The following is a 25,180-nucleotide window of genomic DNA, read 5'->3' as shown; positions in this document are numbered from 1 at the left end:
GGTCAGATCAAATTAAATCAAAAACATCCTCCATGCATCAAAGGTCCATTGAGCACTAGGTTTACACAGTAATGAGCAGTGTGTCCGCTTATTTGGCATGAAAGAACCTTGCTTAGAAAAGGGAAATAAGAAATTAGGGAAAGCTCACCCTTCACAGTCAACCCACATACGTCTTACTTATTTGAAATCTGATTCAAATACAATGTTAGGTTCAAAGTCAGATAATTTATTGACATAATAAAACAGAATTTTAGAAAGGTGATTTGTTGACTTCAAAGGTCAATGAGAGGACGATACACACAGATTAAAAACTCGTCTCAGTACATAGAGACCTGGGACAGTGGAATTCTGTTCTGTTATAATCCCTGGATTGGATATGAAATTAATGAAGGCCATTCATTTATACCCTTAGTCCAGAAGAAATATATTACTGAAAAATAGCCCAGTTGACACTTGCAATCAAGTTATTACACAGTTCACCCTATAATGGCAGAAAAGAGATCTTGGGAATCACACAGGCCGAATTACAGAATTTTAACCAGCAAAGGAAGGTCTGGTTCTTCCTGTGGCTTCTTTTTTTTCCCTAGAATTCATTTCCTTCCTCACTGAAGCCAGCTCTTCTGAAGTCCTTTTGGGATCTCCTTTAACTCTATTTGAATTTTTGAGGCACTGGTCTTCTTTTCATGGCTTTTTTGTAGTTTCGTAATTTTAAGACCACTCTAGTACTTTCTCCCTGTGTGTAATCTAAGCCACCTTGACAATGTTGTGCGGTATCGTAATTTCATTCCTGAGTGCCACAAGTCACTACTAACAACATATTACACTTGTGTGTCAGGGAGATTCTTTTGAATTCTTGGACTTAGGTTGAATTTCTAGGTTCCTAAGATATATATAGATATATAATAGATATAATTATTATATATTATAATGTATATTAATAAATACATAAAATATTATATTCACTATATTATATATTATTATATCTCTATTTTTATATATTTTATAGATACATATTATAAATCTATAATATATTAGATATACTTTTATCTATTATAGATATATTTTATATATAATAGATGTATTATAAATATATTATATATCATATATATTTTTCATATATTTTATATATAATATAGATAGATTTTTAAAAATAAGTATATATTAAAGCCATTGACCTTCATGTAGTTGTATTGCTGCAAGATTTCTGTTGTACAACATCAACATCCCAGCTTAAGTGGGGATATCTTAAGCTGGTGATAGTAAACTGCGATACCAAAACACAGACTTACGCTGTCTTAAACTATCTTAAGCTATCTCTAATTTAGAGATTAAAAAAAAAACCCTATGGACCTTCAGCTGTATCGCTACAAGATTTCTGTTGTATGACTTCCCAATTTACAGAGAACTTTCATGCTCACTTATCTCACGGAACCTTCGTGACTTTACGACCACCTGTGCAGGAGGAGAAGGGGAAGCTATTCTCAGCCTCTTTTTACAGAAGAAATCGAAACTGCAAAAGATTAAATGAATTGCCCAAGGTCATCTAATCATTGATGGCAAGAACCTTCAGCTTCAAATTCTATCATCTTCCAAGCTGCCTAGACATAAATAGAAATGTCTATATTTTCCAGTTTAAGCTATAAACTGTAAGATGCTGTAATGCTTTGTTAGTCATGTGCACTTTGAGTGAGGATTTCCAGAACTTGTTTTTTAAAAACATCTGGAAACATCAAAAGCATAAGATATTTAAGAGGGAAATTCATGATTTTCTATTAACATGTCAAAATGTAAATTTTAGGTTAAGATTGAGTATGTATAATTTATTCTTTAAACAGTCTGTAATCATAAGAAAACTCCATTGAAAGTTTAATTATATGTTTATTTTGGCCTCACTTAATAGGAATAAAAAGTTTATTTTGTAATGCATTTTTATAAAGTCAAGGAAGAAAAATAAAATGCATACCACAGGAAACACACAAATAAGATGCCCTAGTACAAATGTCTTTTGAAATTCATTAGCTATTACTGATAAAGCTCTAGTTAAAACTATGCAATTAGAACCACTTGTGAAATAGTTGAATGTGAAATCAAGAGTGAAAGAAAAGATGCATGCTTTGCTTTATTTTATTTTATTTTATTTTAGACAGTCTCACTTTTTTGCCCAGGCTGGAGTGCAGTGGCACAATCTCAGCTCACTGCAACCTCCACTTCCAGGTTCAACTAATTCTCATGTCTCCACCTCCTGAGTAGCTGAGACTACAGATGTGCAACACCGCACCCAGCTAATGTTTGTATTTTTAGTAGAGACAGGATTTCATCATATTGGTCAGGCTGGCCTCGAACTCCTGGCCTCAAGTGATCCACCTGCCTTGGTCTCCCAAAGTGCTGGGATTACAGGCATGAGCCACTGCACCTGGCCAAGATGCATGCTTTTTATTAAGGACTAAAGTGTGTTATAATTGGGCTGAGTTTCTACCCAGATGGCCCCACTCATGCTGACATCTGCAAAGTGTATGTACAATTGTGTTGGGGTGTTATCTACTGTGGTTGTGTAGACATGTGTTATTCAGTTAAAAACCAAGACTTTGGAGTCCTTCCTGCTGGTTCCCGCTAACACATGCTGGGAAGCCTCTGTTCTTCAGAGTAGGCAGAATCCCATGTGTTTCACTATTGGGAAAGATTTGGAAATATTTAGAGTAGTTATAAATATATGGTCTTCAATATGAAATCAATAACTGAAGTGCAGATTCAAGGATACCAGAGTCTACACTAAGTTTGCAAGACAGTTACCTCTGAAATGCAAATCTTAAGAAAATGCTTCTTTTAAGTTGTGAAATGTCATGGTTGAATACATATTTTCATGTCATATTTATCTAGTGGGAGTCATGCTCCAACTTAGACTTAATCAATGAGAAATCCCCCTCTATATGAAAATTGGTGCTCAAGTTTTTTTTTTAATTGACAAAATTTGTATAAGGCTGGGTACAGTGGCTCACACCTGTAATCCCAGCACTTAGGGAAGCCAAGGCGGGAAGATTGCTTGAGTTCAGGAGTTCAAGGCCAGCCTGGGCAACATAGCAAAACCCTGCCTCTACCGAAAAACAAACAAACAAAGAAACAAAAAGCCCTGCACGGTGGCGTGCACATATTTCCAGCTACCTGAGAGGCTGAGGTGGGAGGATCACTTGAGCCCAGGGCAGTCGAGGCTGCAGTGAACTGCGATCATGCCATTGCATTCTAGCCTGGGTAACAGAGTGAGACCCTGTCTCAAAAAAAATTGTATATATTTATCGTGTACAATGTAATGTTTTGAGCTATTTATACATTGTGAAATAATTAAATCAAGCTAATAAATATATTCATTACCTAGCATGGTTGCCTTTTGTGTATATGTGTGTGTATATTAAGAACATTTAAAATCTATTCTCTTGGTCAACTCTGTACAATAAATCTCTATAATTTGTTCACCCCAACTGAAACTTTGTACCTTTTGACAAACATCTCCCCAATGCCTTCTGCCCTCCCCACCCTCTGGTAACTACCATTCTACTCTTTGCTTCTATGAGTCTGACATTTTTAGATTCCACATGTAAGTGAGATCATGCAATATCTGTGGTTCTGTGCCTGGCTTGTTTCAGGTACAAAATTATTTGTGCCTTAGCATGATATCCTCAGGTTCATCCATGTTGTGGCAAATGAGATGATTTCCTCTTTTAAGGCTAAATTGTGTTCCATCATATACACACCACATTTTCTTTATTCATCTGTTGAAGGACACCTAAGATGATCCCATACCTTGGCACTTATGAACAGTGCCGCCATGAACATGGGGGTGCAGATATATTTTCAATATACTAATTCCATTTCCTTTGAATATATCCCCAGTAGTGGGATTGCTGGATCATACGGTAGTTCCATGTTTATCTGTGGTTTTGTGCCTGGCTTGTTTCAGGCACAAAATATTCATGCCTTAGCATGAAATCGTCAGGTTCATCCATGTTGTGGCAAATGAGAGGATTTCCACTTTTAAGTCACAGTGTTGACTTTGAACCCTGGAGTGCTGGACACCGGTGGCCCAGGCTCTGTGAGGCCGGGTGCAGTGGCAGCAAAGTCCTATGAATGGTAGGGTGCAGTGGTAGTTTGGACACCAGGGGACAGGGAGCAGTGCAATGTTGGCTTCGCTCCCCAGGGAGTGGGGAGCCTCAGCAGCTCACACTATGGAGGGCTGAGCTCCAGCACTTAAGGGAGGTGGGTGTGCTGCCATTTGGCCCAAAGGTTGGGTAATACAGCTCAGAGAAAGCTATGTTTCCTGGAGAGGGTGGGCAAAACACGGGCTTGAGTGCAGAATCACACCTGCTCCTCTGCACCAAAGCACCAATTCTCTGGGGCCAAAGCACAAGGTTGCTTCTGGTGCCAAAGGGGTGCAGCTCCTCTGTGGGTTTGGACTCGGCTTTTCTGCTGGGCCCATGCTCTGAGTAGCTGGCAGCAAGGCACAGCGGCAATTGGGATGGGGAGATGAAGGGCCCAGGGCGTAGGGAGCTGCAGCAGACTGGCTGGGGATTGGGGCACTGCTGTGTGTGTGTGAGGATAGTGCAATGTTGGCAGAGGCTCAAGGATGGAGGGATGCAGAGGCTAGTGGCCCCCAAAGCAGGATGCACTCTAGCAGTGACTCCTGCTTCCAGATGGCTCAGTGCAGTAACAGCTTGGGTCACAGGAGTGGGGTACAAAGTGGGCTCCATCTCTGGAGTTGCTCCGCTGTGTGAACTGCAGGTCGCTCTACAGCTGGGCTCAGGGCTTTTGAGGACTGCAGAATTCTCCTGAAGCAAACTGCAGGTGTCCATGACAGTGATGGGGCTCAGGAGACCTCCTGCTCTTCTTTTCCCTCCTAGTTCTGAGTTCATCCTGGCTTGGGAGATGAAATGGTGGAGGCAAGATGTTATGTTCCCCTCTCTCTGCGGCCATCCAGAGTTTCTATTCTCACAGGGTTTTTGCCACTCCCTTGCTGTACTCCAGTAATCTCCTTAAGTTAGTCTGGTTGCAATGCAGTTGTTTGTTGTTGTTTTGGTCCTTTTTTGTAAGGGAGCAAGCGTTAGGCACCTCTAGTCTCCATCTGGCCGATGCCGTCTGTCCTAAGTATTTTTTAAATGCTATCGTAAATGGGATTTTTATATGATTTTGTGCCCTGCCATTTTACCGGCTTTATCATTTTAAATAGTTTCTTAGTGAAATCTTTGGGGCATTCTATATATAAGATTATGTCATCTGCAAACAGGACAATTTAACTTCTTTTCTGATTTGGATGTCTTTTCTTTTTCTTGACCAACTGCTCTGGTTAGGACTTAGAGTTCTATGTTGAATGGAAGTGGTGAGAGTGGGCATTTGTTCCTGATCTTAGAGGAAAAGATTTCAACTTTTCACTGCTAAGTGTAATGTTAGCTGTGGGCTTGTGATTTATGGTTTTACTGTGTGTAGGTACATTCCTTCTATATTTAACTTTTTAAGAGATTTTATGTTGAAAGTATATTGAATTTTGTCAAATGCTTTTTCTGCATCTATTAAAATGATCATATGGTTTTTGTCCTTCATCTTATTCATGTGGGTAGTATATTTATTGATTTGCTATGTTGACCTATCCTTGCATTCCAGGGATAAACACCACTTAAACATGATCAATTATCCTTTTAATGTGCTGTTGGATTTGGGTTGCTAGTATTTTGTTGAAAATTTTTGCATTTATGTTTATTGGGGATATTAGCCTGTAATTTTCTTTTCTGGTAATGCCCTTGTCTGGCTTTGGTACCAGGGTAATGCTGGCCCTTGGATTATTTCCTTCTCTTCAATTTTTTTTTGGTTTTTTTTTGAGACAGAGTCTTATTTTGTTGCCCAGGCTGGACTGTAGTGGCACGATCTGAGTTCACTGCAACTCAACCTCCACCTCCTGGGTTCAAGTGATTTTCTCATCCAGCCTCCCAAGTAGCTGGGACTACAGGCACAAGCCACCACGCCCAGCTTTTTTTGGGGGGGGGGTATTTTTTGGTAGAGACAGGGTTTCACCATGTTGCCCAGGCTGGTCTTGAACTCCCAGACTCAAATGATCCTCCCGCTTTGGCTTCTCAAATTACTGGAATTACAAGCATGAGCCACTGTACCCAGCCTCTCTTCAATTTTTTTGGAGGAGTTTGAGAAGGATTGGTATTAGTTCAAGTATTTTTAATGTACAAATTTATTATGTGTTTTAATTGGCTGCCATGTTTTACAAATTATTAACTATTCATATCTTCTTTGTCAGACAACAGAAAGATCAGAGTTAATGGAACCAAAGAACATATTGAGTTTAAATCCAATCAGTGGTTTGGAGCAACAGTGAAAGCTCACAAAGGAAAAGTTGTGGTGAGTATGAGCCGTGGGCTTGTGCTGCTGCTTTGGAACACGGTGTACACTGCAATGTTTTAAAGCTCATGTTTAGGAAAGCTCTTTCCTATAGGAACATGTTAGACTTTCAGTGATAAACCTGTTGCCATTTTAAAAGAAACTGAATGCTTAAAAATTAAAGAATGTATTTTAGTGTTTAAAGTTATCAGAAATAACGCCTGTTTTCCAGAAAAGCAGTTAAATATTTTCAAATATTTCAAAAACAACTAAGAAAAGTAAAAGCTAAATCTTAAAGTGGTAAAACATTATACTGCTTAAGACTGACTTAGGGACTACTTAAAATCTGACCAGAAAAATAGGACTATTCCCATAAGAAGGCTAAGTTAATCTGCTTTGGTTTCATTGATCCTTTTTCCACTGAAAGGAAAACTGTCTTTCATAATTTTTAAACGGCTGACTGCATGATTCTCTGAGTTCATTAATACTTTTTAAAGTAAAAACACTCATTCCCAAATAGATAATCTTTCAGCTTCAAAGTGCTATGACTTTATAATTCTATTATTTTATTGTTCTGAGCAATGATACGTGTCTAAGTTATCAAGAAGCAAATGACTGTTGAAGTAATCTGGAAGTGTTTTTTAGTTTGGGGAATTTTTCAACCTATTGGCTTTAATTTCCTTACAACAATAAAGCAATAACTTTGGCTTTTAGGATTTGTTGAAAGCTACTTGAATTATGATTTAATAAGAATAAGTATCTAAAGGAAATGCCTTACTTTATTTAGTCTGTGGTTAACCCCAAAAAGATTTTGACATAAAACAGGTAATGTATAAAGTGTATATAGCCCTCTCTAGTTAAGAAATCCAACATTTACAATATAGTTTTTGTACGGTTGTCTTTGCATTAATACAAGTTTTACATTCCAGAATTGGTAAGCACTTTTTAAGGTGGTATATGACTTATGGGACTTGCTGTTGAAAAATTAACTCTGTGTAATAACTGTTTGGGGTTTAAAAAATCTTTTGGATAGTTTTGATTTTTTTGTGTGTGTCTTGAAATTTTATCTGCAACATATAATAGTTGCATATTTATTCAATAATTGTAGAAACCCTCAAAACAATGGAAACTAAAATAATACACCATGTTCATAATAAAAGTGATTAATTTTTGGCATGCATGCATTTTCTAAAATATGTGATGGGAAATAGGATAATACAGAGTATATTTCAAGCTAAATTTTTTCTTTGAACACTGAAACTTAGCAGATTGAACATTTAAATTCTCTCCTATATGATGTAATTTTATAACTGTAAAATCCTGCCTCCAGAAGTATCATTTTATATATCCAGGTACCATGAGTATACATAGCAGGTTTGGGTCAAAGCCTAAGTATATCACATCAGTATGTTTCACATCAATGTGAAACTGAGCAGATTGAAAAAGAGTAACTTTTTAGAGCTAACATCAGACAAACACTGGAAAGCATTTTCGTGGCATGAAATGCCTTTTGGTGAAACAGAAGGTGAGGCCAGTTGGATGAGATCAAGCTACACAAGTGAATGCTTCATGACATAGACTTCCCTGTGCTTTTGCAACTGCACCTTATGCTGAATTTATGAACCAGATAACTTGGGGAACCTAGAAGAGTTACAGAGTTTTGAGGTATTGGTCAAGACTTTACAATATATAGAGAGGCAAAACCAAACAACTGAAGTTGTAGAAGGGTAATTTATTTGACACTAGGAGTTACCTTTACTAAAAGTAGTTATACATTGGTCCAAATTACCAAGGACACATTTGGAAGCATAGACCACTTTCAAATTGGGATTTTTTTTCACTTCTCTGGAATTAAGTATGACACAATACCATCAAGTTAGAAGGCAGGCTAGCAGCTCTGTGTTCTAGGATTCTGTCTTTAGAGATGAGTATTTGGAGAATCAGGTACAATATTTACAGAAGATTCAGGCAAGTAAAACGGAAGTCCAAATCATGCTAATGTTTTATACACGTTTATTTCCTCTCTTCATTCCTAACAAAATGTTATTTCATTTCCTTGAAGAGGATTTCCGTACAGTGCTCTTGTTAGAATCTAAACTTCTGCAAAAACAGCCAGATCATGTTTTCCTTGCTGTTGTTTAAATTCATTTTTGCCCATAATATTCCTGATATTAAGCAAACTAATTCAGAAGCAGTTCTCTCTTTTCACCATAATGTATTCCTAAAAAAGGGGTCATAGGCAATGACATAAAGTATGTCTTATTTTCTCTAAAGCAACATTCCGAAAATGAAAAGGAATGGGTGAGGCATCAAATCAGTTTCTGATATGACAAATTATAAATCATAAAAGCAAAGATATGGCCGGGCGCGGTGGCTCAAGCCTGTAATCCCAGCACTTTGGGAGGCCGAGGCGGGTGGATCACGAGGTCAGGAGATCGAGACTATCCTGGCTAACACGGTGAAACCCCGTCTCTACTAAAAATACAAAAAAAAAACTAGCCGGGCGTGGTGGCGGGCGCCTGTAGTCTCAGCTACTCGGGAGGCTGAGGCGGGAGAATGGCATGAACCCGGGAGGCGGAGCTTGCAGTGAGCCGAGATCACGCCACTGCACTCCAGCCTGGGAGACACAGCGAGACTCCGTCTCAAAAAAAAAAAAAAAAAAAAAAAGCAAAGATATAACAAACAAATGCATCATTTGGTATTGTAAAATTATGTTTCAACTTCTATCTGACAGGCATGCATTTAATTCAACATGTTATGCATCTATTAATCAAGTTTTATATGCAAACCTTCATATGTAAGTCCTGTAGGCAGTTAAATCAATTCCAAAAAAGGTTCCAAAGTGTGAGCAAATATTTGTACAGTATGCAACATTATTTAATTTACCACTCTATAGGTTAGCTGGAAATAAGCCCAGGACATTTGGTTTCTAACCCTTTGGTTATTTGCTACCTTAGAATGGAGAGGGCATTTATGAAATAATTTGGATAACTCTCCTTTCTCAAAAAGATTGAGGCCTTTGGAGTTTATCTCAATACATTTCTCCATAACAAGGAGGGCCACAGACTCGAATTGCTTCACCTGTCGTGTTTAATGCCTTGAAATGCTTGTAGCTCATTAACATGCTCTCTTACTGACTTTCTGATCATCCCTGATAAAATTGCTAAAACAGGCACAAGATGCTTTTACTTTCAGTTTTGCCCTGAATAAAAACCACGAAAGGAAAAACCAAGCCAAAAACACTGTGAAAATGGAGAAGCGCATCCAGATGAAAGTCATTGTTTAAAAGTCATAAGATGCGGCTTCGGTGATAAACTAGGGGGCGTCACAAAACAGAAGTTTACTAGCTTGTTTGCATCCTTTGATTGGAAAGTCATCTTTCAAAAACAATAATTAGACACAGAAAGGAACTTGTTCTCATAAGACATCACACTGATTAATTCACTGTTTACATGATCATTTGCTTTTATGTAGGTCCAATTAAAAAGAACAAAAGAAATATGAGTTACTCGCTTTTAGGAATTTTCTGCTTGCCTTTAGGGGCAGAAAAAATTTAATTTCTATGGGGTCTAGGTGCTGTGGCTCTTCCCTGTAATTCCAGCACTTTGGGAGGCTGAGACAAGAGGATTACTTAAGCCCAGGAGATTGAGACCAGTTGGAGCAACCTAGTGAAACTCTATCTCTACAAAAAAAAAAAAAAGAAAGAAAAGAAAGAAAGAAAAATTAGCCAGGCATGGTGGTGTGTGCCTGTGGTCCCAGCTACTTGGGAGGCTCAGGCAAGAGGATCACTTAAGCACAGGATATTGTGCCTACAGTGAGCTGTGATCAGGCCTCTGCACTCCAGCCTGGGTGACAGAGCAAGACCTTGTGTCAAAAAAAAATTGTCAGAAAACTCCTTTTATTGCATGTATTTAATTTTCACCAATTCTACAGTGTATTAACATAAAAAATTACTTTTGGAAGTAATTACCTCTGATGACTAAGGTACTCATTAGCATGCTAGAGGCCAATTTATTCACCCAATAATGTAACCGTTTGTTACACCAATAAATCAAATAAAACTATAGTATGAGAAACCTACAGCAAAAATGTATTTTTTTTTTGTCTTTGATGTTTCCTAGGCCTGTGCTCCTTTATATCACTGGAGAACTCTTAAACCAACGCCAGAAAAGGACCCAGTTGGCACCTGCTATGTAGCAATTCAGAACTTCAGCGCCTATGCCGAGTTCTCTCCTTGCCGGAACAGTAAGCAAATTTTATTCCTTGAAAGTGACATTAGCTCAAGCGCCTTTCTATTGTAGACAGGAGTGCAGGTAGACTCAAAACACCATTGAAAACTTACAGGGTTGCAAGGAAAAAGCTTTGGGGGTAAGTAAAGATTTTCGTCAGCCTTACAGGTGTCTTGATGTGACAGCAGGTTAAAGGCGTGGAATTCTACTGATCTGTGTTTTAGAACACTTCTGATTTAAGATATTTTGCAGAATTGATTGGTTCCTTATTTTAGGCCATAAGGTGTCAGTTGCTGTTCAAAATTCACGCCCCGTGTCCTAAAGAATGCTCACTCCCCACTCTACTTGTTTATTGCTGAAATGGTGTTAGCTAGCATGGTTGGACCTGGGCATATGTTCAACTTGAGATTTCTGTCTGGCTTGTGTTCTCAATGGCTGTTTCTTTCTTTACCAGCTGTGTATGCAGATTGTCTGCATGATATGCCTTTCTGCTTAAGAGGTTTAATCCTTTTTTCCAAAATGATTCTGTATACTTAGAGTTCAAATCTCATATGGCAGTTCCAGGAATCTTGCAGCCAAGCAGTCTTTAAAGCAAACCTGGGAGTGTCATCTTTGGGGTTTTGTGTTTTAATCACTTTATCTCTGTGGAATACCCAAGACTTGGGATAGCATGATGGACGGATGGATGGATGGATGGACGGATGGATGGATGGATGGATGGATGGAAGGATGGATGGACGGATGGATGGATGGACGGATGGACGGATGGACGGATGGACGGAAGGATGGATGGATGGAAGGATGGATGGATGGATGGATGGATGGATGGATGGATGGACGGACAGACGGACGGAAGGAAGGATGGATGGATGGATGGATGGATGGATGGATGGATGGATGGGTGAATGGATGGATAGATGGATTCATCTACTCGGAGTCCTTTAATTAACTCCTGCAGTTTTCAGTGTGCCAGATAGATCACTAGGATTTGTTGATAAGCAACCTATGGATTTTCATTCTTATTCTTGATAATTCACAAGACCATACTGGAAGGAAAATGTAGTAGAAAGAACATTCTAGTGACTGATTTCAGGATATTGATTTTAAAAAAACCACTAAATCCCAAATTAGCTTGATCTCTAAAACTATAAATTTTTCCCCTTTTGCATGAGTGTTTCTAAAATTCAATATTAATGTAGGGAAGATTATGATCAAATGTCATAAATAAATGAGAGAAAAAACAGATTAGTGATATTAGAGGGCTAACAAAGAGGCTACTGAGATTTAGAAACCTAAAGTACTGGGAACGGAACTGTTTTTTGTTTGTCTGTTTGTTTGTTTGTTTGTTTTTGAGATAGCGTCTCACTCTGTCAGCCAGGCTGGAGTGCAATAGTGTGATCGTGGCACAATGTGTGTGATCATGGCTCAGTGTAGCCTTGATTTCCTGGACTCAAGCAGTCCTCCTACCTCAGCCTCCCAAATAGCTGGGACCACAGGCATGTGCCACCATGCCTAGCTAATTTTTGTATTTTTTGTAGAGAGGGGTTTTTGCCATGTTGTCCAGGCTGATCTTGAATTCCTGAGCTCATGCAATCCATCCATCTCAGCCTTTCAAAGTGCTGGGATTGCAGCCTTGTGGCACCACACCTGGCTTGGACATTTTAACTCTGATGGCTTTTAGTGAGGATTTTTAACAAGGAGAAGATTATTGCTTTCTATTTAGAAATACTGAAGTAAATCAGACACTTCTTCAGATTACAACAAATGTCAGCTGAATGGATAGTCCATGGAATAAGGATTTTATTTTAAATAGCTTTAAAGTAGGCGTTCTTTGTAGATCATAGGACTCAAGTATTTATTCAATGCAGGATTTTTTTTTCTTTTTTTTTTTTTTTTTTTTTTTTTTTTGAGATGGAGTGTTGCTCAGTCGCCCAGGCTGGAGTGCAGTGGAGCGATCTCGGCTCACTGCAAGCTCCGCCTCCCAGGTTCACGCCATTCTCCTGCCTCAGCCTCCCGAGTAGCTGGGACTACAGGAGCCCGCCACTACGCCTAGCTAGTTTTTTCTTTTTTCTTTTTTTTTGTACTTTTAGTAGAGATGGGGTTTCACCATGTTAGCCAGGATGGTCTTGATCTCCTGACCTCCTGATCCGCCTGTCTCGGCCTCCCAAAGTGCTGGGATTACAGGTGTGAGCCACCGCGCCCGGCCAGGATTTCTTAAAACACACACACACACACACACACACACACACACACACACACACAGAGCACTGAACTAACTCTTCTATGTTTAGGGAATACAGCAAAGAACAAGAGGAAAAAAAGCCCTCTGTTCAAGGAACTGGCTCTAGACAGTAAACATGTAAAGAAATGTGTTTATGATACAATGTCAGGCAGTGAAAAGTGCTACAAAAAATACAACAAGACAAGAAAGGAGGGAGAGACCTGTGCTGGGGAAGCCAGGGGAAGAGCAGCATTTTAGACAAGATGATAGAAAGGGATTCTTCTAGCAAATGATTATTGGAGTAGAGAGGAGAGAAACTTCCCAGACTCAGGCAACAACCAATATGAGGCCTAGTTTGTGTCGTGTTCCATTCAAAGTGCTGTGCTCTTGGATTTATTAAGAGGTCAGTATTGTTACGCTGAAGATAAAATCCCACAAACAATAACAAAGGAAATCCGAAATATATCAGAAAAACAATGGGAGTGGAGAGATTCATGACTGAACTTGTTTCATCAATATTTACACCTATCCATATCCTATACTCCATGCCTGTTCTGTGATATTGACCATATGCTCACGGACAAGCTGGCTTGTTCAATGAACAACAAATAACTCTAACTAAAAAGACAAGACCATCCTTCATATGCTTTTTGCCTTGATAATGTCAGATATTCTTCCAACTGCCATTAAGGATGATCTTTATAAAACTAGTCACTCCTTGTTCTGCCTTTTTGCCTGACTACCTGTGTGGGATGTGAGGGCTCACATCAAAATACACCACATGAAATGTAGACTTCTAGGGGAAAAGTTTCAGAGTGAGTTTGAACCATTCTTTTTTTATTTTTATTTTTTATTTTTATTTTTTTGAGGTGGAGTCTCGCTCTGTCGCCCAGGCTGGAGTGCAGTGGCGCGATCTTGGCTCACTGCAAGCTCCACGCCCGGGTTCACGCCATTCACCTGCCTCAGCCTCCCGAGTAGCTGGGATTACAGGGGCCCACCACCACACCCGGCTAGTTTTTTGTATTTTTTTAGTAGGGACGGGGTTTCCCTGTGTTAGCCGGGATGGTCTCAATCTCCTGACCTCATGATCCACCCGCCTCGGCCTCCCAAAGTGCTGGGATTACAGGCGGGAGCCACTGCACCCGGCCTGAACCATTCTTCAAAAATGTACATTAATGTACATTTGCATCTTAAGCTACACGGACACAGTAGGCTAATAGCTCAACAAAGATAGAATGGAGCACATGTTGAGTTGCAGAATAGCTCAATAAATTGCCATGAATTCTTTCCTCTCTGGTGTATAGCCACAGTTTTCACATCCTCCTGGTCTCCCTATTCCTAGGGGTACTTCTTCCTCCTCAGATCATCTAAGAAGCAGACTTTCCGTCATGGCCAAGAAGTTCACAGATCATTAACACAAAGCCAGCTTCTTCCTGAGCATGTGGATGGTCAGTATCCCAGAACAGGAAACATCAGTAGTATTATTTTCAAAAGAAAATTTAAAGAAGCACCTCATGTTAATTTTACACCACAAACCCACTCTGCTGATATTGTCAGCCATTACCTGCTCATTCATATTGATCACCTGCCTATGGCTCTTATGGTCATTCATCATTCAGGTGGAGATGGTTCACACACACCCTTCCATTTGTTGGATAAGAAGTCAACAAATAGTAGCAAATTATCCACAGGCTTCCTTGGATTCCTGAGTTCACTCTAGGATGTAATTATCAAGTTCACAGATGCTCTGAAGTCCCAGGAAGAAAGATTCCTTCAACTCTCATAAATTATGATTCAACAAGGAAAAAAAAAAAGACTTTGTCATGGAAAGAACCTCATGCCCTATTATAATTACCACTTACAATAAACATTTGGAGCTCATTATTTTCTCAGTGTATTTTGTAAAAAATGAATGTTTTCTCTTAATTTTTTTCAGCCTGCTGTTTTAAAGCAGTACTTTCAAAGAATGGTTGTGTTTCTTCCCTTTTGAATAATTTACAATCTTAAAAATAAAAAGTCAGGGTTGAATTTAAAAGGGATTTTTAAAGGCTTGTGGATGGAAAAATACATGTAAGAACATGTGTATGAATACATATATGTTCAGAGTAATATCTCATGCATTCATATATATTTCTGGGTGCATATAAATATTTACACTTATGAGCTTCTAGAAAATTGCTACTCAGACATTCCAGATTATTGAGATGAGCTTTTAGGGAACTTTATAGGATTCATGACCATAAATCATGAAATATAGTTGTGAAATAAGGAACAAATTTTGTTAAAATACAGTGCGTGAGGTCAAAAAGTATTTTTAAAAATAAAGGGAGCATCTGTAAAAAATTGATGATGACAGTGCTAAAATTAGCTAAGTAATGACCAAAGGAAAGAAAAAACCAGGAGACATTCTAAGGGAAGCTGGAAAGGCCAGGTCCATCCCAAAAAGCTTCTGAACAGGCACGTGCCCAGTCATCAGTACTTCTTGTGATGATGTGTGTTTCCTTTCCCATCCTCTTATTTCAGTTTCCATTGAGGAATATCCTTGATAAGAAAGGAGTCATTATTTACATGTCCAAATCTAACTATGCAGGATTGAAATTCCCTCTGCTTAATTCACTACATTTTGGCTATTTTAGGCATGTTAGAAGTTGTAGAAGCTCTTTTAAAGTACAAGTTACAAGTAGTAAATTCCTGGTCCTAATGCCCTACAGACTTTTGATAATAGCCTTGAAATCATGGTGTTGGCCTGCCTATACTTTACAACTGTACCATGAGATCCTATTGGACAATGAGTTAGTGAGTCATATTGCATGGAAAGCAAGATAAGCCACTACTAGAATTTGGTCTTTTGTGAACACTAGCGTTGCAATGTCCTGGGAGACTGTGACCAGAAATGCAATTTCCCAATTTACCTAGCTTATTATAACAGGATAATTTATTTTATTATTATTTTTGTTTGTTTGAGATGGAGTCTTGCTCTGTCACCCAGGCTGGAGTGCAGTGACATGATCTCTGCTCACTGCAACCTCCGCCTCCCGGGTTCAAGCGATTCTCCTGCCTCAGTCTCCCAAGTAGCTGGGAATGCAGACACGCGCCACCATGCCCAGCTAATTTTTATATTTTTAGTGGAGACAGGATTTCACCATGTTGACCAGGATGATCTCGATCTCTTGACCTCATGATCTGCCTGCCTTGGCCTCCCAAAGTGCTGGGATTACAGGTGTGAGCCACCGCGCCTGGCCATAATAGGATAATTTAAAATTAAGTTCCTATTAAAGAGCATAATAATGGAAACGCTTATTGGTGGCCCAGAAGATGACATCCACAAAGGTCATCTTGCACTGCTCCTTCTTCCTCAAGGTGTCACCTGTTGGGAATGACAGACCTGCCTTCACTCAGCACGAGGAGGCAAAAGAGAGACACGTTATTGCCTCATGGGAAATTTGGAATATAGTCAAAGATAGAGATTTTATTTCTTCCAGTGAACATGAGTCATAAAACCCAATATAGTAGCCAAAAGGAATGTTATTCCTGTTGATCTTGCTAGAGAATCACAATGATATTTGGGGTAAGAAAATAGATGGAAATTTGTTTAATAAATTACTTGGAATACATTTAAAAAATAAACATAAAACACATATTGATCATTTTTAATTTAGAAGGTTCTAGAGGAAATGACATAATATCCTGAATTGGTTGTTTAAAAATATTTCAGGAATGATGACGTTATAACATTTATGTATTTTGATCATTCTAGGCAACGCTGATCCGGAAGGGCAGGGTTACTGCCAAGCAGGATTTAGTCTGGATTTTTATAAGGTGAATTATTTTGGTCTTGCACCTTCTAATATTTCATCTGATTGCTTTTTTTTTACCCTCTGCCTCTCACTCCCACACCCCAAAGCCACCACCACCACCAAAGAAACAAAGAATCTTAAGGAACATACCTAGCCTGTTTAGGCAAATTCTTTCTAAAAATATTTTCTGTTCACTTTTTATTTTTATGTAAATAACTTATGCACATAGCAACCTATTAAACAGTAGAGAGATAGACACGATGGAAAGCAACAGCCTTTCTTCTTACCCTTTGTGGCGATAATTTTTTAAATGAAAATCTAAAAAACTCAGTAAAGAAATGTTTCTTAAAAAGATCACAGGAATCTATTCATTGTTTTGTTAACTGCAATTGACCAGCTACATTTAATATTAATATTAAAATTCATATATCCTTCACAAAATTAAAAAGAGATGTTCAGTAAGAATGTAGAAGGAAAAGATTCTGTGGTTTTGAAAATAGTATAGAAAAATTTCATCAATGTATAAACTGTTTACTGTCTTTTATTGTACTTTTTATCATTACTTTTTTGTTTTGATATTTTCCACTGAGAGTTAAAAATATGAAAAATGAAAAGTGAGGATGTACATTCATGAGAAAATGTTTATATGTGTTAGTCTGGAGTGTTTGCTCTTTCTTCTGAGAAGGAGGTGGCATTGAGGATGTATGGAAAACAATAGGCATTACTATGGCCTTGAAATAAATTGGAACAGAATTTTTTTTTATCACTGAGCCTCAAAAGACCATGTCTGCAGGACTGCACAGCATTAAATATGTTGATATTTTGCTTATCAGAGGCAATCAAAAAACAGAATTTATCTCTCTCAAGGGAGAGAGTTCAACTTACTTAATTGAGTGAAATTAAAATTATTTAATGTGATAATACACTAAATAATTGAAAACAAAAGAGGAAGGAAAATGAACTGCAGGCCCCAGATAGAAGGGTCTCTTTTAAAAATTGCTTTTTATGTGTAACAAATTGTTAGAGCAATGCTTATTAACAATGATTTATCGCCCTTTAAAAATGTTCAGTGTTTCCTTTCTGATTATGGTTGCTGTTGCTGTTTCTGTTTTGTAGAATGGAGACCTTATTGTGGGAGGACCTGGGAGTTTCTACTGGCAAGGTATGTTCTGTTGGCAGAGCAGAAAAGCACATTTACTGTTACTAACAGAAGGATAGACCCAGAAGTAATGTTAAATGTTTACTTTCTGTTACCTTAATTTTATATCCTTATTCATAGTTTCTCAAATGAAGTATTATTTGTTGTTTTTGCTTTTAATATTTTATTTTAATTGACAATTGTACATGTTTATGGGGAACATGTGATATTTTCACACATGTATATGATGTGTAATGATCAAATCAGGGTAATTAGAATAACCATCACCTCAAACATTGATCATTTGTGTTAGGAACATTTTAAATCTCTTCTAGCTATTTGAAAATATGCAATAAATTGTTGTTAACTGTAGTCACCTTAATGCTATAGAACATTAGAACTTATTCCCCCTATCAGGCTGTACTTTTGTGTCCTTTAACCCATCTCTGGCTATACCTGAATTTCTATCCATCCTTTCCTCTAGGAACCACTTTTCCATACTCTACTTCAATGAAATCAACTTTTTTAGCTTCCATGTATGAGTAAGAACAAAAGCATCATTTCGATTTGTACTCTCATTTGTTTTGTTTTTGTTTTTTCTGAGACAGAGTTTTGCTCTTGTTGCCCAGGATGGAGTGCAACAGCATGATCTTGACTCACTGCAACCTCCACCTACCAGGTTCAGGCAATTCTCCTGCCTCAGCCTCCTGAGTAGCTGGAAATACAGGTGCACGCCACCATGCCCAGCTAATTTTTGAATTTTTAGTAGAGATGGGGTTTCACCATGTTGGTCAGGCTGGTCTCAAACTCTTGACCTCAGGTGATCCACCCGCCTTGGCCTCCCAAAGTGCTAGGATTACAGGCATAAACCACTGTGCCCAGCCTGTACTCTGTAATGTAAATGATATTTTAAAATACTCTTGCAACTTAACAATTCATTTCTCCATCAAGAATGTGTTGAGGCTCTGCCAAGCTCTGTGGTAGATGCTTGGGATACATTAATGAGTAAAAACACATTGTTCTTACTGTCATGGAGGTTAATATCTAGAGAATAACAGGCATTAATCAAACACTCACAGGGGTACCCGAGAACCCCCAACTGTGATACACACTCCAAAGCAAAGGCATTTGGTGATGGGGCCGGGAGAAATTAGGAGGCTTCTCCAGGGTGGCTGTGGATAGGTGTGTTTTGTCCTCTGACCACTGGCTGACAGGGAGCTGGTGGAATACAACCTGTGCTCCGCTTACAGAGCCATGAACCCAGGTGCAGACAGCATCTGCCCAGAGGAAATGACATCTTCTAATTCTTGCTAAGGTGCTGCATAGGCCAGTGGCAGCGCAAAGGTTAACCAACTTGGAAAGCAAGCAACCCTGAACTGAGATCTGGACCTTACGTAGGAGTTACCTAGGTGAAGAGAGGAGGGACCATGTGCAGATGTTCTGTGGGAGGCAGGAGGGCACTGCAGGTGAGAACAGAGGAAAGTCAAGGTGACCAGAGTTAAGAGAGTGAGGGAAGAAGTGCTTGGGTGGTATGGAGTCCCTAATTTCACAAAAGAATGGATGATGTGAAATTAACATAACAATGTTAATAGATGTTAATTTCACATCATCCATTCTTTAAGTTGAAAAAACGTTGGATACAAAGGATTTGCTGAAAATTTTCCATAGCAATGGCACATAGAAGCATTTTGTCTGAGACATAGAAATTTAAAATTTTATTCAGGTTTCACATTGCAGGCTTGCAGTCCATGCTAAGCTATTTTGTCTTCATTCTACAAACTATGGGAAACCACTGGGAGATTTTAAGAGTTTAAATAGATGGCTTAGGCTAGAGTAAGAAGGTGTTGTTTGTCCTGAGTATAGTGACAAACTATGAAATGAGTTTAAGCATGGAGTGCTACAATTGAATTTATGTTTTGAAAAGATCATTCTGGCTGCGTTACAGAAAATAGATTGAAAGTTGGCCAAGGTGAACTATCAGCAAAGTAGTTACAAGGATATAAACTACTTTTAAGTTTATCAGGTAAACAAGCTGTATAAGTTTCAGGTAAAGATGTTTGTTTCTTAGAGCGATGATGGTACAGACTGAAAAAGAAGAGAAATTTGAGAAACAGTTTGGAGGCAAAAGAAGCAGCCTAAATGATGGGTTGGATATACAGCAGTAAGGGAAGAGAGGTGGTGAGGGAATGTTTCTGATGCCTGCTACTGAATGGCTGTAGGGGGGTGCCGTTCACTGAGACAGAGAACACTGGAAGAGGAAAGGTTTGGAGCGGGCTGGAGAGGGAAGAAGATGAGTTTACTTTTTGTTCTGTTGGGTATGAAAATGTTTGAAATACCTAAAGGGTTTCACATAAGTATTTAGGGCTTAAGCTCAGAAGACATCTAAAGTGAAATATAAATTTTCATCACTTGCTATACTGATTTTAACTGAGGCCATGGGTATAGATGGGAGGCCTAAAGAGAGAATACCGAGAAGATTCTGTAATTTGGGCTGTAAAGTTTAGGATAGAGTAGAATCTGAGATTCATAGTTGAGGGAGGAATTTTTTTAATGGAAGAAACTTGATCATGTTTAAAAGTCATTGAGAAAGATCCAGGAGAGATAGATTTATGATAATATTTTTTTTTTTTTTTTTTTTTTTTTTTGGTGATGAGTCTCACTTTGTCACCCAGGTTGGAGTGCAGTGGTGCAATCTTGGCTCACTGCAACCTCTGCCTCCCAGGTTTAAGTGATTCTCCTGCCTCAGCCTCCTGAGTAGCTGGGACTACAGGTGCATGCCACACCTGGCTAATTTTTGTATTTTTAGTAGAGACAGGGGTTCACCATGTTGGTCAGGCTGGTCTCAAACTCCCGACCTCATGATCTGCCCACCTCGGCCTCCCAAAGTTCTGGGATTACAGGTGTGAGCTACCGCGCCCAGCCGATTTATGATAAAATTGTATATAAACTTAATGTTAAGCTCAACTCATGCATATACAATTATAAACATCAAACAATTAACATTTTGGTATTTAAAAATTACTTTGCAAACTGTAAAACTATATATTTTGCACAACAGATGGCTACAAAATGAAAATTACTTTTATGGAAGGTTTTCTAATTCACTTGGTTTATTTCACATAATCTATTCTTTTGCTTAAACTGAAAAAATGTCTGAGACAAATGATTTGTTAAAAATTTGCCATAGCAATTGCATATAGAAACACATGTTTGAGACATAGAATTTAAAATTTTATTCAGGTTTAAGATGATAATGTTTATAGACACAATTAAAGGAAACAGCAAAGACAGTGTGTATGTGGGATGGAGGAAAGAGAATCTTTAGCTCTAACCCAGAGACAATTGGCAAATTCTACAGTGTTCAGAAACTCATGTGTAAATACCATTGTCTTAATAGCAGAATAGTCATGATGGTCCCAGTCACTTGGCAATATTTATGATCTGGTTTGACAGTTTTATTCTTTTGTGGACCTCCAACAGAAAGACTGTGGGAATTATGTGTGAAATCCCAAAGACTAATTTGGCTTTCAAATTGATGTTAAATAGTAGTCTTTTGAAAGCATTTCTTCAGCTTTCTCCCAAAGAACATGATCTCACACTTTTGCCTTAGATGTCCATGGTAAACATGGGAATGCATAGAAATTGCAGCGGAAATTTCTGGCTGTCTTTCAGATACTTGTCTACCCCAATGCCATATTTCAAGACTTCTGAGAGTGACTTTTGAGAGAGATTAGCGAAAGTTCTTATCATATCAATGTTGGTGCCCATGGATTTCTCTTTTGCTGAATTTTGGATCTCATTGGACCTAGCTGCTTCCCATTGTTGTAATTTTATGCTCTCTCTCTATTTTAGCAAGAAAAGCAAATGGCTCAAAGATTTTGTAATTCCTTCGTTTAACTTAGCTGATATATTTTATCATCTATTAATCGGATACCTGATTTAGATTGAACACAATATCTATACTTTGCAAGAATACCAAAAGTTTTATTAGAATGCCAAAGGAAATGTTGGTTAAAATGCCTGATATCCTACTAGCAAAACCATATGACCTTAGAGAATGCACTCTAGCTCTTTGGGCCTCAGTTTCTCCACCTAGAAGAAGCTATATTTGACTAAATGATCTCAAACCTTCCTTCCAGCTGAAATATTCCAGAATAAAAATTACATCATGGCTGGGCACCGTGGCTTACACCTGTAATCCCAGCACTTTGTGAGGCTGAGGCGGGCAGATCACGAAGTCAGGAGTTTGAGACCAGCCTTACCAACATAGTGAAACCCCGTCTCTACTATAAACACAAAAAATTAGCCGTGCTTGGGGGCAGGTGCCTATAGTCCCAGCTACTCAGGAGGCTGAGGCAGGATAATCACTTGAACCCGGGAGGTGGAGGTTGCAGTGAGCTGAGATCATGTCACTGCACTCCAGCCCAGGCGACAGGGCGAGACTCTGTCTCCCCGCTAAAAAAAAAAATAAAAATAAAAAAATAAATAAAAAATTACATCACATAAATTTGGCCTGCAAATTTGGCTTCCACTCTTAGATATTTTTATTATTTGGAGGTGGAATGTGTATGTTGAAAGCAGCAGGAAGACCAACAAAATTTTATTGTAGTTCATCTCGGGTCTTCGGTCAGAATGGAAAGTTCTACCCAGCTGCAACTAACTCTGCCTTGGAGTTCGAGTGGCAGGCAGGAAAATTCATCATCAAAAAAGCAAGCAATTCCACCATAGCTTTCAAGGGAATGTGTGTTTGCCCAGGGAGGGCCTGCCTCTTGCATTCATTCAGTTAACGTATTAATTTGTTTAAACACAGGGCAAGTGATCACTGCCAGTGTTGCAGATATCATTGCAAATTACTCATTCAAGGATATCCTCAGAAAACTGGCAGGAGAAAAGCAGACAGAAGTGGCTCCAGCTTCCTATGATGACAGTTACCTTGGTAAGGCCCATTGCCCAAGACATTTGTGGTTTTTCAAAAGACAAGCATAGTAAATGCAGATACAAGTTTTATCCCTGACTTATCCGATGTTATTTGGCATCTTATACAAGTGTTCTTTTATTAGAGTAGACTCGATTTTTCTTTTCTTTTTAATACAGCTATTTTTTCCAGCCACAATGTGTAGTACATAATTTGAGCAGCTATTTTCTTGGCTGCATAGCAGCCTCTTCCACGTGAACTATTTCACCAGTAGTAGACACTACATATTAGCAGGGCTGCTACCGGTGTGACAGGGACAGCATGACAGCAGCCTTCTCTAGTTAACAGAGCCGCACAAGAGAAGTTTGAGTTGCTGAAATATTCTCGAATTGTATTATGTAGAAACCACACAATGTCATTTTACCACTACTGTTTCCCACCTTTGGTATCCTAGTGGCCTTTTGATTGCTTGATGAATTTGAAAAAGAAATGTAGCTATGTTTTGTCAATGTAGCCAGCACCTCACTTTAGAGCTAAATGAAATTGTGGTCATCATGAGAGGTATTAGGAAGTAGGTCTTGCTGGTGACCAGAAATAGCAAAACCTGAGCCCAAAGGAAATCTTTCAGAGTATTCTGTCTGATTATTTTCAATCAGCAGCTCTTAAAATGCAACAGCCACTATTTACACTCAAGGTGGATTATGAAGTGTCCATGCTTTTAAAAATTGACCTCAGAATCTCTCTCTCTTTTTTTTTTTTTTTTTTTTTTTTTTTTTTTTTTTTTGCTATGCTACTACTTAAGTAGTAGATAATCTATTATGCATTCAGGATTTAGTATAAAAGTGTTCAGTGTGATTAATTTTTCCTTTATAGAATCTTTAATCTTTATAATATTTGTAGAGATTTCTAAATAAAGCAGTACCACGGTAGCCCTTTCACCTTTTTCTAGATGTAACTAATTTGGTTAAGTCATTAAGTGTGATGAGTTTTTTTCTTTTCTTTAAAACAGGATACTCAGTTGCTGCTGGGGAGTTTACGGGGGATTCTCAGCAAGGTAAGAGACACTGTTGAGTTTAAATCACTTATAAAGCATGGGGAAATGGTAAAATGACAAAAAGTTTTTCTATCAATGTGATTTTATTTGCCATACAAAAAGTATATTAATGGAATCCCAGAGTGCCTATAATATTTTGTAGAAAAAATACTTTGGTACAGCATTTTAAGTTTCAAATAATTTCATAAGAATATCAACTGTATAAAATCTAGTTAAGCAATAAAATATTAGGGCCATAGTCCCACATTATGAATGAACAATATAGATGACTAAAAGCCATGCTGTTAGTGACAGATCAAATTTGTGAAATTAAGATCCCTTTTTAACTTTCATTTCTAGTGCCTCTCATATCGGACATGTCCAAAATTACTCTCCCCAGCCAACTCCAATCCAACACCCCAACCTTACTTCCTTTTTCCTCTTTGAACATACCCAAACCCCGAATAACAAAACAAACGAATCCCTATCTCCTATATATCCCTTCTGTCCTGCCTTCTCTACTTTGCTGTGACTGTTGTCTACCGGGGCTGATGGACATGAAATAATTAACGCAGAATACCTAATTAAATTATGATAAGTGCTAGGATAAAATTCTAAACATAGAGTAAGGAAAGCTTTGGTGTTAAGAAAACATTTGAATAGAGCCTTGGATGATGGGGCGTTGGGGGTTCAGCCAGACATAGGCCAATTTCTATATTCTAAGGTGTATAGAAAATGGGGGTGTTCAAGGACCTCAGTTTGACTGTCAGACTTTAATAGTGAAACGAGATTGGCTTCAAGAAAGATCTGGGCTCAGATTATGTCCAGTTTTACAGGTCATGGAAACGATTCTGGGATCTATTCAACATGCAGGGGAGAAGACATGAAATATTTCAGCTGAGGAGTAAATATAATCCAATTATGCATGCAATCTAAAAGAAAAAAGAGAACAAATCACACTGGCTGCCTATGTAGATTTGATTGAGATGAGAGTAAGGAAAAATGGTATCATATCTATCACTTCTCTTCATGTCTACCTCCTTGAAGGCAAATCTATGTATTGTTATGTATTGTTCTTATTTATCTCCTTTACAAAGACTAGACCATGTGTTGCTCATAATAGACTCATATGGGAAACAGCCTGACAGAAATAAGTAGAATCTTTGGAGTCAAGATCCATATAGGTTCAAGTTCTGACTTCACAGACTCTCTATTCTTTAGGATATGACAACCTCTCTGGTTCTTATTTGCTCATCTTTAAATAACACTAATGCTAACTAACTCAAAATAATGTTCTGAAGATTGCATGAGTGAATGCATGAGAAATACTTAGATGCAAGGCAATAAATCAGAACTTTTACTTAACTGGTAATATTTATTGAATGAGTCAATCATCAATCGGTATTTACCATTTTCCATCTTGTTTCATGTGAACACTGACTGCATTTCACTAACGCAAGTGGTTTAATTCACAAATA

The 25,180-nt window shown here is 38.3% G+C and overlaps 1 protein-coding gene across 3 annotated transcripts in view; it reads left to right on the top strand.

Annotated features, from left to right (window-relative positions):
- ITGA8 (integrin subunit alpha 8) overlaps positions 1-25,180 on the top strand; it is a 196,789-nt gene that overhangs the window by 26,439 nt on the left and 145,170 nt on the right. For all 3 annotated transcript variants that reach the window (XM_001089317.5, XM_028826016.2, XM_077945857.1), the window contains exons 3-8: positions 6,290-6,390; positions 10,491-10,614; positions 16,577-16,638; positions 17,733-17,778; positions 22,565-22,690; positions 23,679-23,723. In XM_001089317.5, coding sequence (XP_001089317.3) covers positions 6,290-6,390; positions 10,491-10,614; positions 16,577-16,638; positions 17,733-17,778; positions 22,565-22,690; positions 23,679-23,723 — 504 coding nt within the window. The remainder of the gene's footprint in view (positions 1-6,289; positions 6,391-10,490; positions 10,615-16,576; positions 16,639-17,732; positions 17,779-22,564; positions 22,691-23,678; positions 23,724-25,180) is intronic.

The sequence above is a fragment of the Macaca mulatta genome, chromosome 9 (assembly GCF_049350105.2).
Source record: "Macaca mulatta isolate MMU2019108-1 chromosome 9, T2T-MMU8v2.0, whole genome shotgun sequence".
In the NCBI taxonomy this organism is placed as follows: Eukaryota; Metazoa; Chordata; class Mammalia; order Primates; family Cercopithecidae; genus Macaca; species Macaca mulatta.
The sequence above is the reverse complement of the archived record's forward strand: the minus strand, read 5'-3'. Positions and strand labels throughout refer to the sequence as shown.